We start from the raw sequence: 14,672 nt of genomic DNA, 5'->3' as shown, positions 1-14,672 counted from the left end.
ACGATTTGTTAAAGTTGTGTAAAGTTTTGCAGGTTTTAAATTACACAACTGACCCTTAATAAGTTGTTTATAGACGAGTCTCAACTCATTTTTACGAACTTAGAATTAAAAACTTGCCAGGTTGTAACAAAGCTCATCAGGAGAAGCTGCTGAGATGAACCAGTAACCATTCATTAAACTGAAAGGTGCAGCACACCTGAACCACAATTCAGTGATTAACATGTTATTATAATAAATATGTGAATTAGATCTTCTGATATTATCACATAGTAAGAAAATCATTGTATTTGTTAAAATGAACAGATAAATAAAACAACACACCTAAGCTTTCACCTGCTACCTGAGCTATTTAGTGACTACCCATAATGCACCTGTAAAGTGTTTCCTATTAGAAATCAGGACCAGACTCTTTTGACACAAGACTTCTGTGTAAAAATTTCAACACAACTATCAGCTGCAGGTGTGAAAATTAAAACCAAAGAACCAAAAAGTCTCTGTTTCACCTTTTAATTATCTTTCTGCTGTGATTGGATGACGTAAATGAGTTGTTTTCAGCTTGTAGAAGAAATGAAAACAACTTCATCATGGTCACACCCAAGGCTGCACCTACATCACACACACACACACACACACACACAGTGTCAGGAAACAGCTGAGTGTGCCAGCTGAGCTGCTGTGACTCCAGACTGAGGAAGAATGTAAACAGACCAGAGTGACCAGCATGAAGACAGAAGACAACAAAGAGACACAGCAGCAGCAGCAGCAGCAGCAGCAGCAGACTGAACTGAACTGAACGCTGCTTTATTTATGTTTATTTATTTATTTTTATTTCCACTGTCACAGTTGTAGCTTCTCACTGCAAAAACTCAAAATCTTTCCAAGAATATTTGTCGTATTTCTTGTTAAAATGTCTCATTTCTAGTCAAAATATCAATGTAATTATAACAACAGAGAAGGGCAGGTACTATAAGTTTTCTTCACCCTGCTCCTTTTCATTCATGGTGACAATGTGTACATTATGTAAATATGTGCAACCATGTGTATAATGTATACCATGAATGGAATAAATCAAAATGAAATGAAAACGAATCCCTTTCCACTTGAAATAAGAAAAAATAACTTGTTTTTAGATCATTTTCACTTGTTTCAAACTAAATTTCACTTGAAATAAGTAGAAACATCTGCCAGTGAAAGCAAGATTTTTGTGCTTGTAATAAGAAAGAAAAACTTGCTCCACTATCATATTTTTCTACATTTCAAGTGAAAATATGCTTGAAAGAAGTAAAAAAAAAAAAAGTGTCTAAAAACAAGCTACTTTTTAGTCTTATTTTAAGTATAATGAGACTTGTTTTGACTAGAAATGACATTTTGACTAGAAATAAGACAAATATTCTTGGTAAGATTTTGAGTTTCTGCAGTGCGCTCCCTGAGGCGGCAGCAGCCAGGTGAGGTGAGGATCCTCATCCACAGCTTCACCCTGGTTATTACTGTGTTATTATTGTTTCTTTATGCACAAATAAAAGTATTTCCATACAAGTTCCAACAGCAGCCCTTCAGGGTGTGAGATCATCATCATCCATGGTTCAGCTCAGACTCAGCCCACAGACAGACAGGTGACTGGAGGCTCCACCAGAGGAAACACCGGGAGGTTTCCCCCTTTTCTCTTCTCTTCTCTTCACTTCACTCCACTTCACTTCGCTCTAGCTGGCATTAAATAAAATTCCGCTCACGTCCGGGCAGCGGCGAAAAAAAAAGGGCAGGAATTAAACGACTGCAGGTCCCTGAAAGAGAGAGAGGGAGAGGAAGAGGGAGAGCGAGAGGAGCCCCGGTCCGTCCACTCAGTTTCTTTTTCTTTTTTTTTTGCCTCCACGCCTCCCACACGGTTTCCTATATTGTCTTCTTGTCTTGTTTCACCGCGACTTGTCTGTTCAAACCTGAGGAACAGCATGACAGGAGGACTGAAGGACGGAGACACAGAGGAGGTACAGTACAGTATCACCCTCTCCCTCTCTCTATCTACCTCTATGCCTCTCTCTTTCGCTTTCTCTGCCAATCCTTGTAGCAGACGCGGATTATTTCCTCATCAAGGAGTTGGTTATTCTCGCTCATTATTTAGACTCACGAGGGGGATTGTTTTGGTTTTGGTTTGTTTTTTCTGGCACCTGGTCATGAACGCATCTCCCACACCAAAGTGAGGGAATGTGAAGAACCATCAGCTCGCGCTAACATGACGGTGTGAGCGTTTACCTGCTGCTATACATTAACACACTCTCTCTCACACACACGCGCGTGTTTATTGTGGGTTTTACGCACCGTTTTTTTTTTTTGTAACTTTACACTCCCGTGCGTAAAAGTGCCAAACTACAACCTTTTTTTACTCTAACACACGTGCTTTAATGCAGCCATATGCCTGTGACTGGGGACCGATGGCGTCTTTACGCACACGCACTTTTTAAAGCGATGGACACGGAAATCCTTTTTTTCTTCTTTTTTTAATGTATTAACAGAAACATATATTCACAAATCAGAACATGAATCTTTATGATGAACTTTAATTGTTCATAAAACGTCATAAATAAGTTCTTATATCAATAAAGGGAACGATGGAGAAGATTGGTTTATGTTTTTTGGGGATATGCGCTTTTACGCATGGACCCGTTGCCATGCTCACGGATCCATGTTGAGTAAACTTCACGTCAGGACCTCGGGTCTGTGTGTGGGTGGTGAGGACCCCTTGCGGCTGGTCCGAGGGGTGTGGCGCTTCACTTTCTATTCATTTAAACCCATCCCTGTTCGTAGGGAAGGCTTGGTAACTCCGCTCTCTCACTAACTCTCTCTCTCCCTCTCCCTCTCCGCGCGCTGCACACTCTCCCTCCTCCTCCTCCTCCTCCTCCTCCTCCACCACCACCACCTCCTCCTCCTCCTCCTCCTGCTCACTTCTCTTCTTTTTCTGCCTCCTCCGGATCCTGACAGGAGTTTCTGCACTCGCCGTTCATCCGAAAGCAAGGGAACATATACAAACCCAACAATAAAGACATGGACAACGACAGTCTGAACGAGAAGACAATGGAGGACGTCCACACCAAAGAGATCGACCTGGTCAACCGGGACCCCAAGCACATAAACGACGACGTGGTCAAGGTGAGTCAAACCTGGAGAGGCTGCTGTTAAACTCGGGGTTTATAACTCTGAGCTGCTGTGACATGTCTGGTTGTGAGAGTGTGAGCTCACTGGAGCACCTGCTGCGCTTTACTGTAGTTTGCACTTTATTTCTCCTGCGTGGAGCCGCTTCACAGTCTCTGTGTAAAAAAAAAAGAAAAGAAAAAAGAAAAAACCTCAGTCTGTGAGCTGTCAAAGTGGTTGTCAGCGCGGCTCGTGTCTGTGCGCGTCCAGAGGCGCATTCAGTCTCTTTTAGTGCCGCGCTCTGTCTGCTGCGGCTGCTCCAGTTGTTTCACTCCTCGGTGATTATAGCAGAAGGAGGCTCTTTCTCTTTTTTTGGTTTGGTTTGGTTTGGGTTAGTGAGTGAGACAATAACGGGCAAAACAAACACTTCACACGCGTGAAATGTCTGAGCAGCAGCGGATCAGGACTTGGAAAGGTGAACATCCTCGCTCCAACAGAGGAAACATTACGAATTTCCTGTTGTTGGAACACACGTTTCCCACAGTCCGAGCTGCGCACGCCTTTCTGAATTCTTTCCGTATAAGAGAGAGAGAGGGAGAGAAGCATAAATACCGGGTGTTTATTTTGTTTAAGTTAACGCAGAGAGAGAGAGAGTTTAGAGCTGCGCTGGAAAAACCACCTGACGCGTCTGCACGGCAGCCCTCCTCCTCCTCCTCCTCCTCCTCCTGCTGGGGCGGGTTCTTCACATCAGAGTGGGGTCAAACTGCTCCCCGCGTGGGGGCAGGAGGGAGGTGAGCGCTTTGAAATTGCCTGAACTCTGCCTTGTTAAAACAGTGAAACACCCAAGTAGCTGGTTAAGTCTGACTGAGGGGATATCCCTCACCACTCCCTCACATCTCTCCTCCTCCTCCTCCCTTCTTCTTTCCTCCCATTTTCCTCCCTCCCTCCCTCCTTTCCTTCCATCCCTCCCTCCCTCCCTTCCTCCCTTCCTCCCTACATTCCTGGAGTTGCGTCAGGGCAGCAAATATCCATGTGTTGCTCTTCTTTGCCATGCACTCTCTGAATGGTATCTGACATTATTGATTGGGGGTTGATTGGAAAGATCCTCCCTCCTTCACAAACACTGTTCTGCTGACGATCACAAGGTTCAGTTCAGCTCAATGAAACTTTATTGGGCAAAATAAATAAATAAACACAGAGAACAGACACAACTGTCCAAAATGTTGTTTCCCATGAGTCATTTGTGCACATTTGCATGTTGCACATGTGCACAAACTTATTAAAAACAGAGTTTATAGAAACTCAGATGAGGAGATAAGTTTGAGCTTTCTATTTTTCATCTTTTCAGTTTGTTCTTCTCTCCTTTTTCTTGCCTCTCTCTCTCTCTCTGTCTTCCTCTGCTCGCTGCTTTCTCTCCCTCTCGGTTTCTTCTTCTCCTCTCCATTGTGACAGTGAGTCAGACTCTCCTTCCAGTCTCAGAATAGACTGCAGCTTTATGATCGGCCCCCACCCCTCTCTCTCTCTAATCAACTCAACAGACTGCTGCTGAAATTATCTGAAATCACATGTGGCTGCACTGTTAAAAAAAATGTAAAACAAGAGAAAAACTGGAGAAACACTGAAAGAGTCGGAGATTTAAAGTTCATTTGGAAGTGCTGTAGCCTGTTGTACGATTTTCATTAGGTATTATAAACATTAGGATACAGTATATTGTCATAGCTAAACCCACAATCTTTGAATTTGCATCATAATGCATTGGATATGATAGGCTAATTCCATATGCTTATATTATTATGCTTATTTTATGTGCTTTTTACATAAAAATTTCAATATATTTTATGATTTAATGAAGTAGTTTTATATCGTGGTGTATAGAGTCTGAATATTTCATATCATAAAGCCGACTGTCCTTTAGCTTTTTGTACATTTTCCTATTGCTGCATAGCTGTTGTTAGCGTTAGCAGCCTAGAAACGTTGCAAGTCTAGCATTAAATTCAATCCCTTTACAAAAGAAGAAAACCTTTTGCTTTGCCTTTCGATTTCTTCTCTGAAGTTAACAAGCTACGAAGCTCGCCCCGACCTGGTCGTTAAACCTGAGTGACCGTAGCGTCCGGGCTAACCCTCCTGCATTGTAAACTCAACAATGGCCGCAGCTCCTGCCAAAACCAGTGAGCTAATGCAGCACTAGCTAAACTTGCAGTTAGCTCTTTATATCTCGGTGCTTCCCTGTGGATTTCAGGACAAACGAGGCGGTTGGTAGTTGTTGTTGGTTTATTTTTGTTGTTGTTTTTTACAGTGTAACTGTACACAGTGGCTCTATGAGGTGCTCTGAGGTCAATGGAGCAGCTCTGCCAAGTGGGAGCGTGTGTTTGGTGTGTCCCGACGAAAAAAGCACGAGCCCAAGAGGGAATCCCTCATTCTGCAATCCACCGTGACCACACACACACACACACACACACGTAAAATGTGTGTATTAGTGTGTATTAGGAAATATTGTGCATTGAGTGCACACACATACACACACACACAGATACACATGCACTGCATTCTTGCAATCAAAGGAATACAAGCTGTTCTCCTGTAGCTGCTGCAGCTGGCCTCAATCACCTGGCCACATCAAACAAGTTCCATTACCGACATGCATGTGGCGTCAGCTCCGCAGAGAGCTCAGGCCTTTTTTTGGGATTTTTTTTTTTCCCCCTCTTGGAGAAGTCGTGGGTCTTTATTTAGCAGAGAGGAGGAGCTGCAGCCCGCTAGTCAGCGTCAGCGAGTGAAAATGCCCCCACTGGAGAAAATTTTTGAGAGGGAGTTGTGAGAAGTTTGAGCTCCGGCAGCAGAGCCAGGAGGTCGTGGAGGTCAAAGTGAGAGGAATGAAACCCTCCCCTGATGATTAGTTCACTGCTCATCTTCACTTGGCTGCTTCAGTCTGGATGTTTTTACTGATTATCGGTTTTATTAATGTGCGAAAATTCCCAAACTAATTCCAATTTTTTATCTGGAGTAAACGACTACACAGTGAGTTTAGACGTCTGAGGCTCAATGCAGTGAGATTTGTTTCCATTCAAATGTCATGCAAATTTAGCAAAAGCTCCCAATGCATGTGTAGCTCACAATTATAGATTTATAGAGCTCTGGTAACAACAGATCGGTGTCAGCCAATCAGAAGAGAGGAGGAGGCTCTGAGCCTCTCTTCTGATTGGCTGACTGTTTTGTGGGTTGTTTCAATTAAAAATGGAGCAGATTTCAGAATAAAACACTCAGAGAAACCAAATCCTGCTAGTGTTGGATGGATATTTTTGGTCCAGGTGGTGGGCGGAGCTGCTCTGTTGTGACATCACAAAGTGACAGGAAGTCCTAACGGCTGGTTTTAAGGCTCAGTTTCTGAATACAGGCTGTGTGCATTTCTCTGTGGACTGAGACTGTGATACTTTCACAGTATTAATATAGAACCTAGAGCTGCTTTATAATCACACTACACATGGACATCTACCTTTATACTGTATGGAGCTTTAATACAAACATCTACCTTTACCTCTACCTTTACACATCTAAATATCTATCTTTATACTATGACTTTTAGATCAGTGAGACACAGATTTACTATCGTTTATGAAACAAACGTTGCTATTATGAGAGAATGATTTCTTCTTCAAACACTCACTTGAATTGAACCGTGCCGGATGGAAAACAGCTTCTGTTTGAGTTAGAGAAACGTTCCTTAGTCTGTGTCACGTATGTCTGTGCTGCCAATCATCTTAATCTCTACCCTCAACCAAAGCAAACATTTTCCCCCCTGACTACCAAAACCCTTGAAGCAACAAAAGAGTCCATTAATGCAGCACACACTCTGACCTTCTGCTCCGGAGACCCACTTTGTCTATTCAAGCATAGTTGACAGCCTGAAGATGGAGCTCTGGAAATAGCACATCGTCTTATTTACTCAATAGTACAGTTGCCTTGCCGACTGGTCACATGCCGACCCTGAGACTCTATTGTTTCATATCAAACCTCCGACATGACCGCAGAGGTCCACTCTCTGACGATAACTCAGCTGCTGCAGTAAAAAAAAAAGTACAAAGAGCAGATTCTGATTCTCTGACTTTTTCATCACCGCAATTTTGCAAATTAGCAAAATAATATGTTAGAAAACAATTTTCAAGTGTTCATAAAACCGAGAAGCTGGAAATAAAAAATGAAGTAACAAAGTGAAGTTGAAAACTCTCCACCGTGCTGCTGTGGTTGTGTTTGTGCCGCTCTGCAGAAGGCTCTCATTTAGTCTCAATCAAAGTTCTGGAAACTGGCGCAGAGTGGGTCCACTTTAAAATTTGTAGCTGTGGAAAAATTAAACGGACGCCACACTGGTTTTGTGGCTGCAGTCAGATTTATATTATAAGGCTGCAGTGAGCTCCGCCAGTCGGTGCTGTGAGAGGGAGGCTTTATGCAGAAGAACTGCACTTACAAGCTGCTGCTGCTGCTGCTGGGATGTTGGAAGAGTTCTCCTCCAAAGTAAAACATCCAGGACTGGAAAACATGATGTTTACTGAGAGCGTGCAAGAGATGGCTTGTTAAAATGATATAGCAATAGCATACATTATGAACGCAATTGATTTTGCATTAAACATGAATATAAATTGTTGTATAAGTTGAATGTTTAACGTAAAAGCTGCGCTGAGATCGTAAGCTTAGTTTAGCGTAGCTTAGCATACAAACTGGAACTAGTCTTGCATTGACTGTTGAACCCAACTTGTGGATTTTACACATTTACGCAGAAATTAAACAAAAAGGATCAACATGTTGATGCTGATTGGTTGATATGTAAGATTTTTGGATTTGTGCTTCTAGTTCTTGTGCTAATTTGAGTTAAAGCAGAAGTAAGCGATCCGGTCGTTTTGGCTAATGCTGCGTTCCAGGCAGGCTTTTGAAACCATAAATTACAGCTTCAAGTCACAACTTACGACTTTGTAGCATTCCAGGCAACCCACTTGTGTTGTTCCGACCTGTTTTACCTGTGAAAGTCACTATAACGGCCACTCGTAACTTCCGACCCGTGAACTCGTACCAGATCGAACTGGTACGACTTCACAGGTCGGAAAAACACGAGTTATGGGTTGCCTTGAACGCACCATAACGTCTTGTCAGCCGATGGAGTTAGTAGCCCCCGCCCTCGTCCCTACGTCACCACATTCAGGCGCATCCCTTGGCTGCACCAGACTGGCTATGGCTGCACACACAGCCCTTCATGCTGTTCTCTCTCCTCATTGGATAAAACTTGTAGGATACGAGGAAAGTTTTCTCCTCAGCTCAGAGCAGAGCAGAGTGACTGACAGACCCGTGTTTCGGTCCAAACACTCTATGTAAGTGATTGCTGTCGGAAGATATAACTATTTAAGATTTATATTAACACAAAAATATCGCTTACTTCTGCTTTAATATCGAACAACCACTTATGAAAGTGGCGCTAATCTTCTAATCTGACTTGAAGCACGGAAGATACAGAGTTTTGCAGTCTTAATAATCTGTATTTTAATGTGGCTATATGGTGTTACACATTAGAAACAGACTGATATTCTAAGACAGTAAAATTAAAAACCATAATGTGCCGTGTCTGGGTGTCAGCAGTCAGTTTATGATAAGTAGGCGTCACGTCCTCCAAACAGAGGCTAGTAAAGCACTTAACTTTTCCATTTCACTTTCAGCAGCGTGACACTGGATAATATCTACGTGAATTATTGGTATCGCCGCCGTTAGCTTTCTGTAGCCTCTCAGCCCCGGTGTGCTGGACAAGACGCAGTCTCCAAGTAACTGTAAAATAAATATTGACCCTGTGCTCAGAAGCCTGTGGAGACGACAAGAGAGAGAGAAGGAGAGAGAAGGAGAGTCTGCTTTGTGTTTACAGAGCGTGAGCTGCCTCCATTTCTTTAAACAGTGATCGTCCCATTAAAGGCCTTAAAGGTTGATGTGCACACAGTGGAGGAGTCAGTGCACCATAATAATGAGGAGGAGGAGGAGGAGGAGGAGGAGGAAGGTCCCACAGGTCACTTGTCAATCAATCGAACAAACTCCGTGGGTGGCCGGATGACCGGTCACTGATGATCACACTGACCTCCTCCTGTTTATTCACTTCCTGTTCACCGCAGGATTTTCTTTTCTTTCTTTTTTCCTAAGAAAGAAGCTCTCAGCCACACACCGAGTGTTTAGAACAGGAGACATAAAAGCTTCCAGGAACCGGATTTAACCTGATAATTATTTGGATTCATCAAACAGTGACATGGTCCTCCTAAACCACTGCAGAGTCAGGGTCCTCATAAGGTTTTACTGGTTTTATCTGGTTCTTCTTTATCCAGATTGATCTATGTATATAGATTTATCAATGGCAAGGTCCTCGGGTCCTTGTAAGGTTTTATTGGCTAATCTGCTCTTTCTCCATCCAAATCTTTCTATATATCCATCCATCCATCCATCCATCCATCCATCTATCTATCTAGATTCATCAAACACTGACACGATCCTCATAAATAACCACACATTCAGTGTCCACATATGGTTTTATCTGGTCCTTCTTTATCCAGATCTATCTATCTATCTATCTATCTATCTATCTATCTATCTATCTATCTATCTATCTATCTATCTATCTATCTATCTATCTATCTATCTATCTATCTATCTATCTATCTATCTATCTATCTATCTATCTATCTATCTATCTATCTGTCTATCAAGATTCATCAATGGCAAGGTCCTCCTAAACCACTGCAGAATCAGGGTCCTCGTAAGGTTTTACTGGTTTTATCTGGTCCTTCTGCATCAAATCTATCTATCTATCTATCTATCTATCTATCTATCTATCTATCTATCTATCTATCTATCTATCTATCTATCTATCTATCTATCTATCTATCTATCTATCTATCTATCTATCTATCTATCTATCTATCTATCTATCTATCTATCTATCTATCATCAATGACATGGTCCTCCTAAATCACCACACCGTCAGGGTCCTCGTAAGGTTTTATTGGCTAATCTGGTCCTTCTGCATAGAAATCTATCTATCTATCTATCTATCTATCTATCTATCTATCTATCTATCTATCTATCTATCTATCTATCTATCTATCTATCTATCTATCTATCTATCTATCTATCTATCTATCTATCTATCTATCTATCTATCCACAGCTCTGTAGACTAAAATCCTCACCATGATTTGCAGGTTGTGAGACAGATTCCAGAGCACTGATGGGTATTTAGGGCGGGGCAGATGTTGGATGGTTAGAGCACGTACCAGTCACTGCGAGGGCAGACAGATAGATCTTACATGAAGCAGCTGATATATGTGTGCAAATAGCAAGCAAGTTCAGATTTTGAAGGACTGACCGTGGAGTTTCTTCATCTGTATCACATCAGGACTGTTGTGAAACAGCTGTTGGCGCTGGATGAAGGTGTTTGAGGAGCTGTAATGATTAGTCTAATCTGAGGCTTGTGCTCCTGTGGGTTTTCTGTTGCACTGGACGCTCCAATTTATTTTCCAAATTATGACCGTTCACCAACAGTCGGCTGTTTTGTTTGTTTGTTTGTTTCCTTTTTGGCAGAAAATACTTGAAAGCAACAGAGGAAATGTGGAAGAAAATCTAATTTGTAACTACAGAGGTGTATTATGTCCTTAACTCAACATCCTGTGATGTCACTTTTGTCCAGATCATCTCTCTGTTTCTTCTTGTTTCTTCTTCCTTCTGCTTTCTGTTTGTAAACCAGAGGCTGATTTGTCCCTTGTGACCGTCATACTTTTGTCGTCACCAGGGAGCCATCTGCCCAGCTCGCTCCCTCCCTTACCCTTATTCCCATGCTGTTTGAGGTCACGGACCGCGAACCATCTCGTAAAAGAATTTCATTCCAAGAAATGTTTTGGTTACACAAACTCCTATTACCCAGGGGGCAAAATCCCAGTTTTTTGAAAAACGGACACGGAGCGTTGTAAAAGGTTTGACACCAGAAATGATATCTAGGAACTTCAAGGATTAAAACCTGGGTGGACAACCCGGTCAACTAGCTGCTGGAAAGCTACAGGGGGCCAAAACCCCTTTCTGGGGTCATTTTGCTGGCGAAATGATGTAAATGCAAATATTTAGGTACTACAATGGCATAAATAGTCATACAACTATAAAACTTGGCAGAGAGTATCTTGACACATAGGGGGAGGCATGAAAAAAAGATTCTGGGGTTTGTTGCAACTCAATTTTAAGATATCACCCTCAACATCCCAAAAAAGACCAAAAAAAGTACTGTTCGCCTGACAAATTCTCATGAAAATTATTATTTTTCAGCACTTTATGGAGAATATCTATGCTTAACATATATATAGAAAATTTCCTTAATTCATAAGCTTCCATTTGAGTCCAAGATAGCCTTTCTACTAGCTACTGGAAAGCTACAGGCTGCCTCCAAACAATGCAACACCTATTGTGAAAAACTGCATGTTAACTGGCATGATCAGAAACCATTCTATTTCTGGTCCCCCCAAAGTGAACAGATAGATAGAGAAGACCGTTGGCCACAGCAAGTGGGGCTTTTGAGATAGAAAGGCTAGCTTGGTTTCAAATGGAAGCTTATGAATTAAGGAAATTTTCTATATACATGTTAAGCATAGATATTCTCCATAAAGTGCTGAAAAATAATAATTTTCATGAGAATTTGTCAGGCGAACAGTACTTTTTTTGGTCTTTTTTGGGATGTTGAGGGAGATATCTTAAAATTGAGTTGCAACAAACCCCAGAATCTTTTTTTCATGCCTCCCCCTATGTGTCAAGATACTCTCTGCCAAATGTTATAGTTGTATGACTATTTATGCCATTGTAGTACCTAAATATTTGCATTTACATCATTTTGCCAGCAAAATGACCCCAAAACGGGGTTTTAGCCCCCTGTATCTTTCCAGCAGCTGGTTGACCGGGTTGTCCACCCAGGTTTTAATCCTTGAAGTTCCTAGATATCATTTCTGGTGTCAAACCTTTTACAACGCTCCGTGTCCGTTTTTTTGCTTTGCCCCCTGGGTATATGATTATCCTGAGCCAGTGATCCAAGAGATTAAGATGTTACTTGACCTTCAATTTAGATAAACAAGTTCAGTTTTGACCTTTGTAAAGAACTTTCTTCACATTAAATAAGTTTTAACTCATAACAGATAGGTATTTTAGTTGTGCTGGTGTTAAGGTAATCAGCTATAAAGACAGATGTTCACAGTACTATCCAGTCTAGAAGAAACTTTATTAGTTTGGCTTCAAACTTTATTCCTTTATACACCAGTGGTATAAAGTAAAGTGAGTTAGCGTCAGGAATTGGCCACTTTTAGATGATGTCATAAAACGTCTTTAAAACTTCTTCTTTTAAACTCTATTTAAATGGAGCCAAACATTTGGCTCAAAACTGACACTTAGAAATTATTTATGATTGATGGTTTCATTTTCTTTCATTGATCCATCTAACAGGGTCAAATAACTGCTGTCAGTAGAGTATGATTGTTGAAATCTGATTGGGCGGTCGCATTGCACAGCATGACATTCATCCAGATGATAGATGATGCTGCGTTCAAGTGCTCCTCAGACCCACTGGAAAGTCCAACTTGGGTGTGAACCATGTTCTTTTAAGTTGGAGGAATTTCTGTTATTTGTTATGTTACTGCTAATATTTCAGTTTTTTAACTCTGCAAGGTCACATTACTGTGACATCTGTTATTGGTGAACTTACATCATTGATCAAAGGTTTCTCAATAGCAATTAAATGCTGACTTTCTTCTGCCGCATGTTTGCATATGAAGACGTATGATGTACCAAAGTTCACAGATTCACAGGGTTGTTATTCTGACTTTAGAAGACGATTACAGGACATTTACTCACCAGAAACACATTTTTCTTTTCCTTTTTTTAAATTGATTTTATTGATTTTTATCGAAACAAAACATAAGACAACATACAAATGCTCTCTGTATTCACAAAGATATCGAAACAGGAAGAAAAACGACGAATGACGTAGCTCATGACTGTCCTTAACCCAAAAAGTAAAAAAGACGTCAGGAAAGAAAAGAAAAGTACAAGTACACGAGGCGATAACAGGGTGGATGACGTTAAAGCAGAAGTAAGCGGAATATTTGTGTTAATATAAGTCTTAAATAGTTACATCTTCCGACAGCAATCACTTATATAGAGTGTTTGGTCTGAAACACGGGTCTGTCAGTCACTCTGCTCTGCTGTAAGCCGAGGAGAAAACTTTCCTTGTATCCTACAACCTTTATCCAATGAGGAGAGAGAACGGCATAAAGGGGCGGTCCTCTCTGTGTGTGCAGCCAAGGGATGCGCGGGGAGCATACATCAGTCCGACGGCTCATTTCTCCGACTACCCATTCTACAGTGTTAAGGTTAGGTTTAGGGTAAGGTTAAGGGTTAGGACTACTTAAGTCGGAGAAATGGGAGGTCGGACTAATGGACGCAAAAATAAAGAAATATATGGTCGGAGAAATGGGTAGTCGGACAGACGTCATGCGCCCGGGATGCGCGTGAATGTGGTGACGTAGGGACGAGGGCGGGGACTGCTAACTCCATCAGCTGACAGGAAGTTAGCCAAAACCACAGGATCGCTTACTTCTGCTTTAATAAAAATAAGTAAATAAATGAAATAAAGACAGATAAACAATAATATAAAATTTGAAATACCTAAATAAATTGATTGATTGTCCCGACATCCAAAACTCTAGATTAAGCAGCTTATCAATATATATTTCAACATTTTGTCCTTCTTCTTCCTCATCAGGTGGACTTTGAGGACGTGATTGCCGAGCCTGCGGGAACCTACAGCTTCGACGGCGTGTGGAAAGCCAGCTTCACCACCTTCACCGTCACCAAGTACTGGTGCTACCGACTGCTGACGGCGCTGGTGGGCATCCCCCTGGCGCTGATCTGGGGCATCTTCTTCGCCATCCTGTCCTTCCTGCACATCTGGGCCGTGGTGCCGTGCGTCAAGAGCTACCTGATCGAGATCCACTGCGTCAGCCGCGTCTACTCCATCTGCGTGCACACCTTCTGCGACCCGCTGTTCGAGGCCATGGGCAAGTGCCTCAGCAGCGTCCGCATCCGCATGACCAAGGAGGTGTAGCGGGGAAAAAAGGAAAAAAATGGAGGAGGAGGATTAACGGAAAGAGGGGAGGGGAGGAGGGCACAAGAAGAAGAAGAAGAGGAAGAAAAATAAATGAACCTCTGGAAAACAAGAGGTGTTGAGACGTTTCCAGAGCTGGGCGGGGGGATGTTTGGAGGTGAAGGGGGCGCGGCCACCGCCTTTTTCCACCGACTGTTTCTTCCCAACCAAAAGGGGCAAGAAGGGGAGGGTAAGGGGGGGTTCTTCTGGGTTTTTGTTGTTTTGTTTTGTTTGTGTTCCATAGTTTTTGTTTTTATTCCTTCACTTTGACCAAGCTCCGTTTCTATTTCCTGTCAGTTTTTCGCCACACGGTGTTAAAGGGATAGTTCACCCAAAATTCAAATTTCACTCATTATCTACTC

The 14,672-nt window shown here is 42.1% G+C and overlaps 1 protein-coding gene across 1 annotated transcript; it reads left to right on the top strand.

Moving 5' to 3' along the window:
- Positions 1-1,750: 1,750 nt before the first annotated feature.
- Positions 1,751-14,502, top strand: cav1 (caveolin 1). Its single transcript, XM_085780169.1, has 3 exons — positions 1,751-1,982; positions 2,974-3,141; positions 13,930-14,502. The coding sequence occupies exons 1-3, from the start codon at positions 1,947-1,949 to the stop codon at positions 14,269-14,271; spliced, it is 546 nt and encodes a 181-aa protein (XP_085636295.1). The 5' UTR covers positions 1,751-1,946; the 3' UTR covers positions 14,272-14,502.
- The last annotated feature ends 170 nt before the right edge of the window (positions 14,503-14,672 follow it).

This window comes from Trachurus japonicus, chromosome 6, assembly GCF_045865225.1.
Source record: "Trachurus japonicus isolate A0001 chromosome 6, Traja_1.0".
NCBI classification, from domain to species: domain Eukaryota; kingdom Metazoa; phylum Chordata; class Actinopteri; order Carangiformes; family Carangidae; genus Trachurus; species Trachurus japonicus.
This window is presented reverse-complemented; position numbering and strand designations above follow the sequence as displayed.

Bases quoted from the DNA above. Each gene is read 5' to 3' on its own strand.
- cav1 (XM_085780169.1), top strand. From the start codon at position 1,947: ATGACAGGAGGACTGAAGGACGGAGACACAGAGGAG. The intron at 1,983-2,973 runs GTACAGTACAGT...GGATCCTGACAG, and splicing joins AGGACGGAGACACAGAGGAG to GAGTTTCTGCACTCGCCGTT. The intron at 3,142-13,929 runs GTGAGTCAAACC...CTTCCTCATCAG, and splicing joins TAAACGACGACGTGGTCAAG to GTGGACTTTGAGGACGTGAT.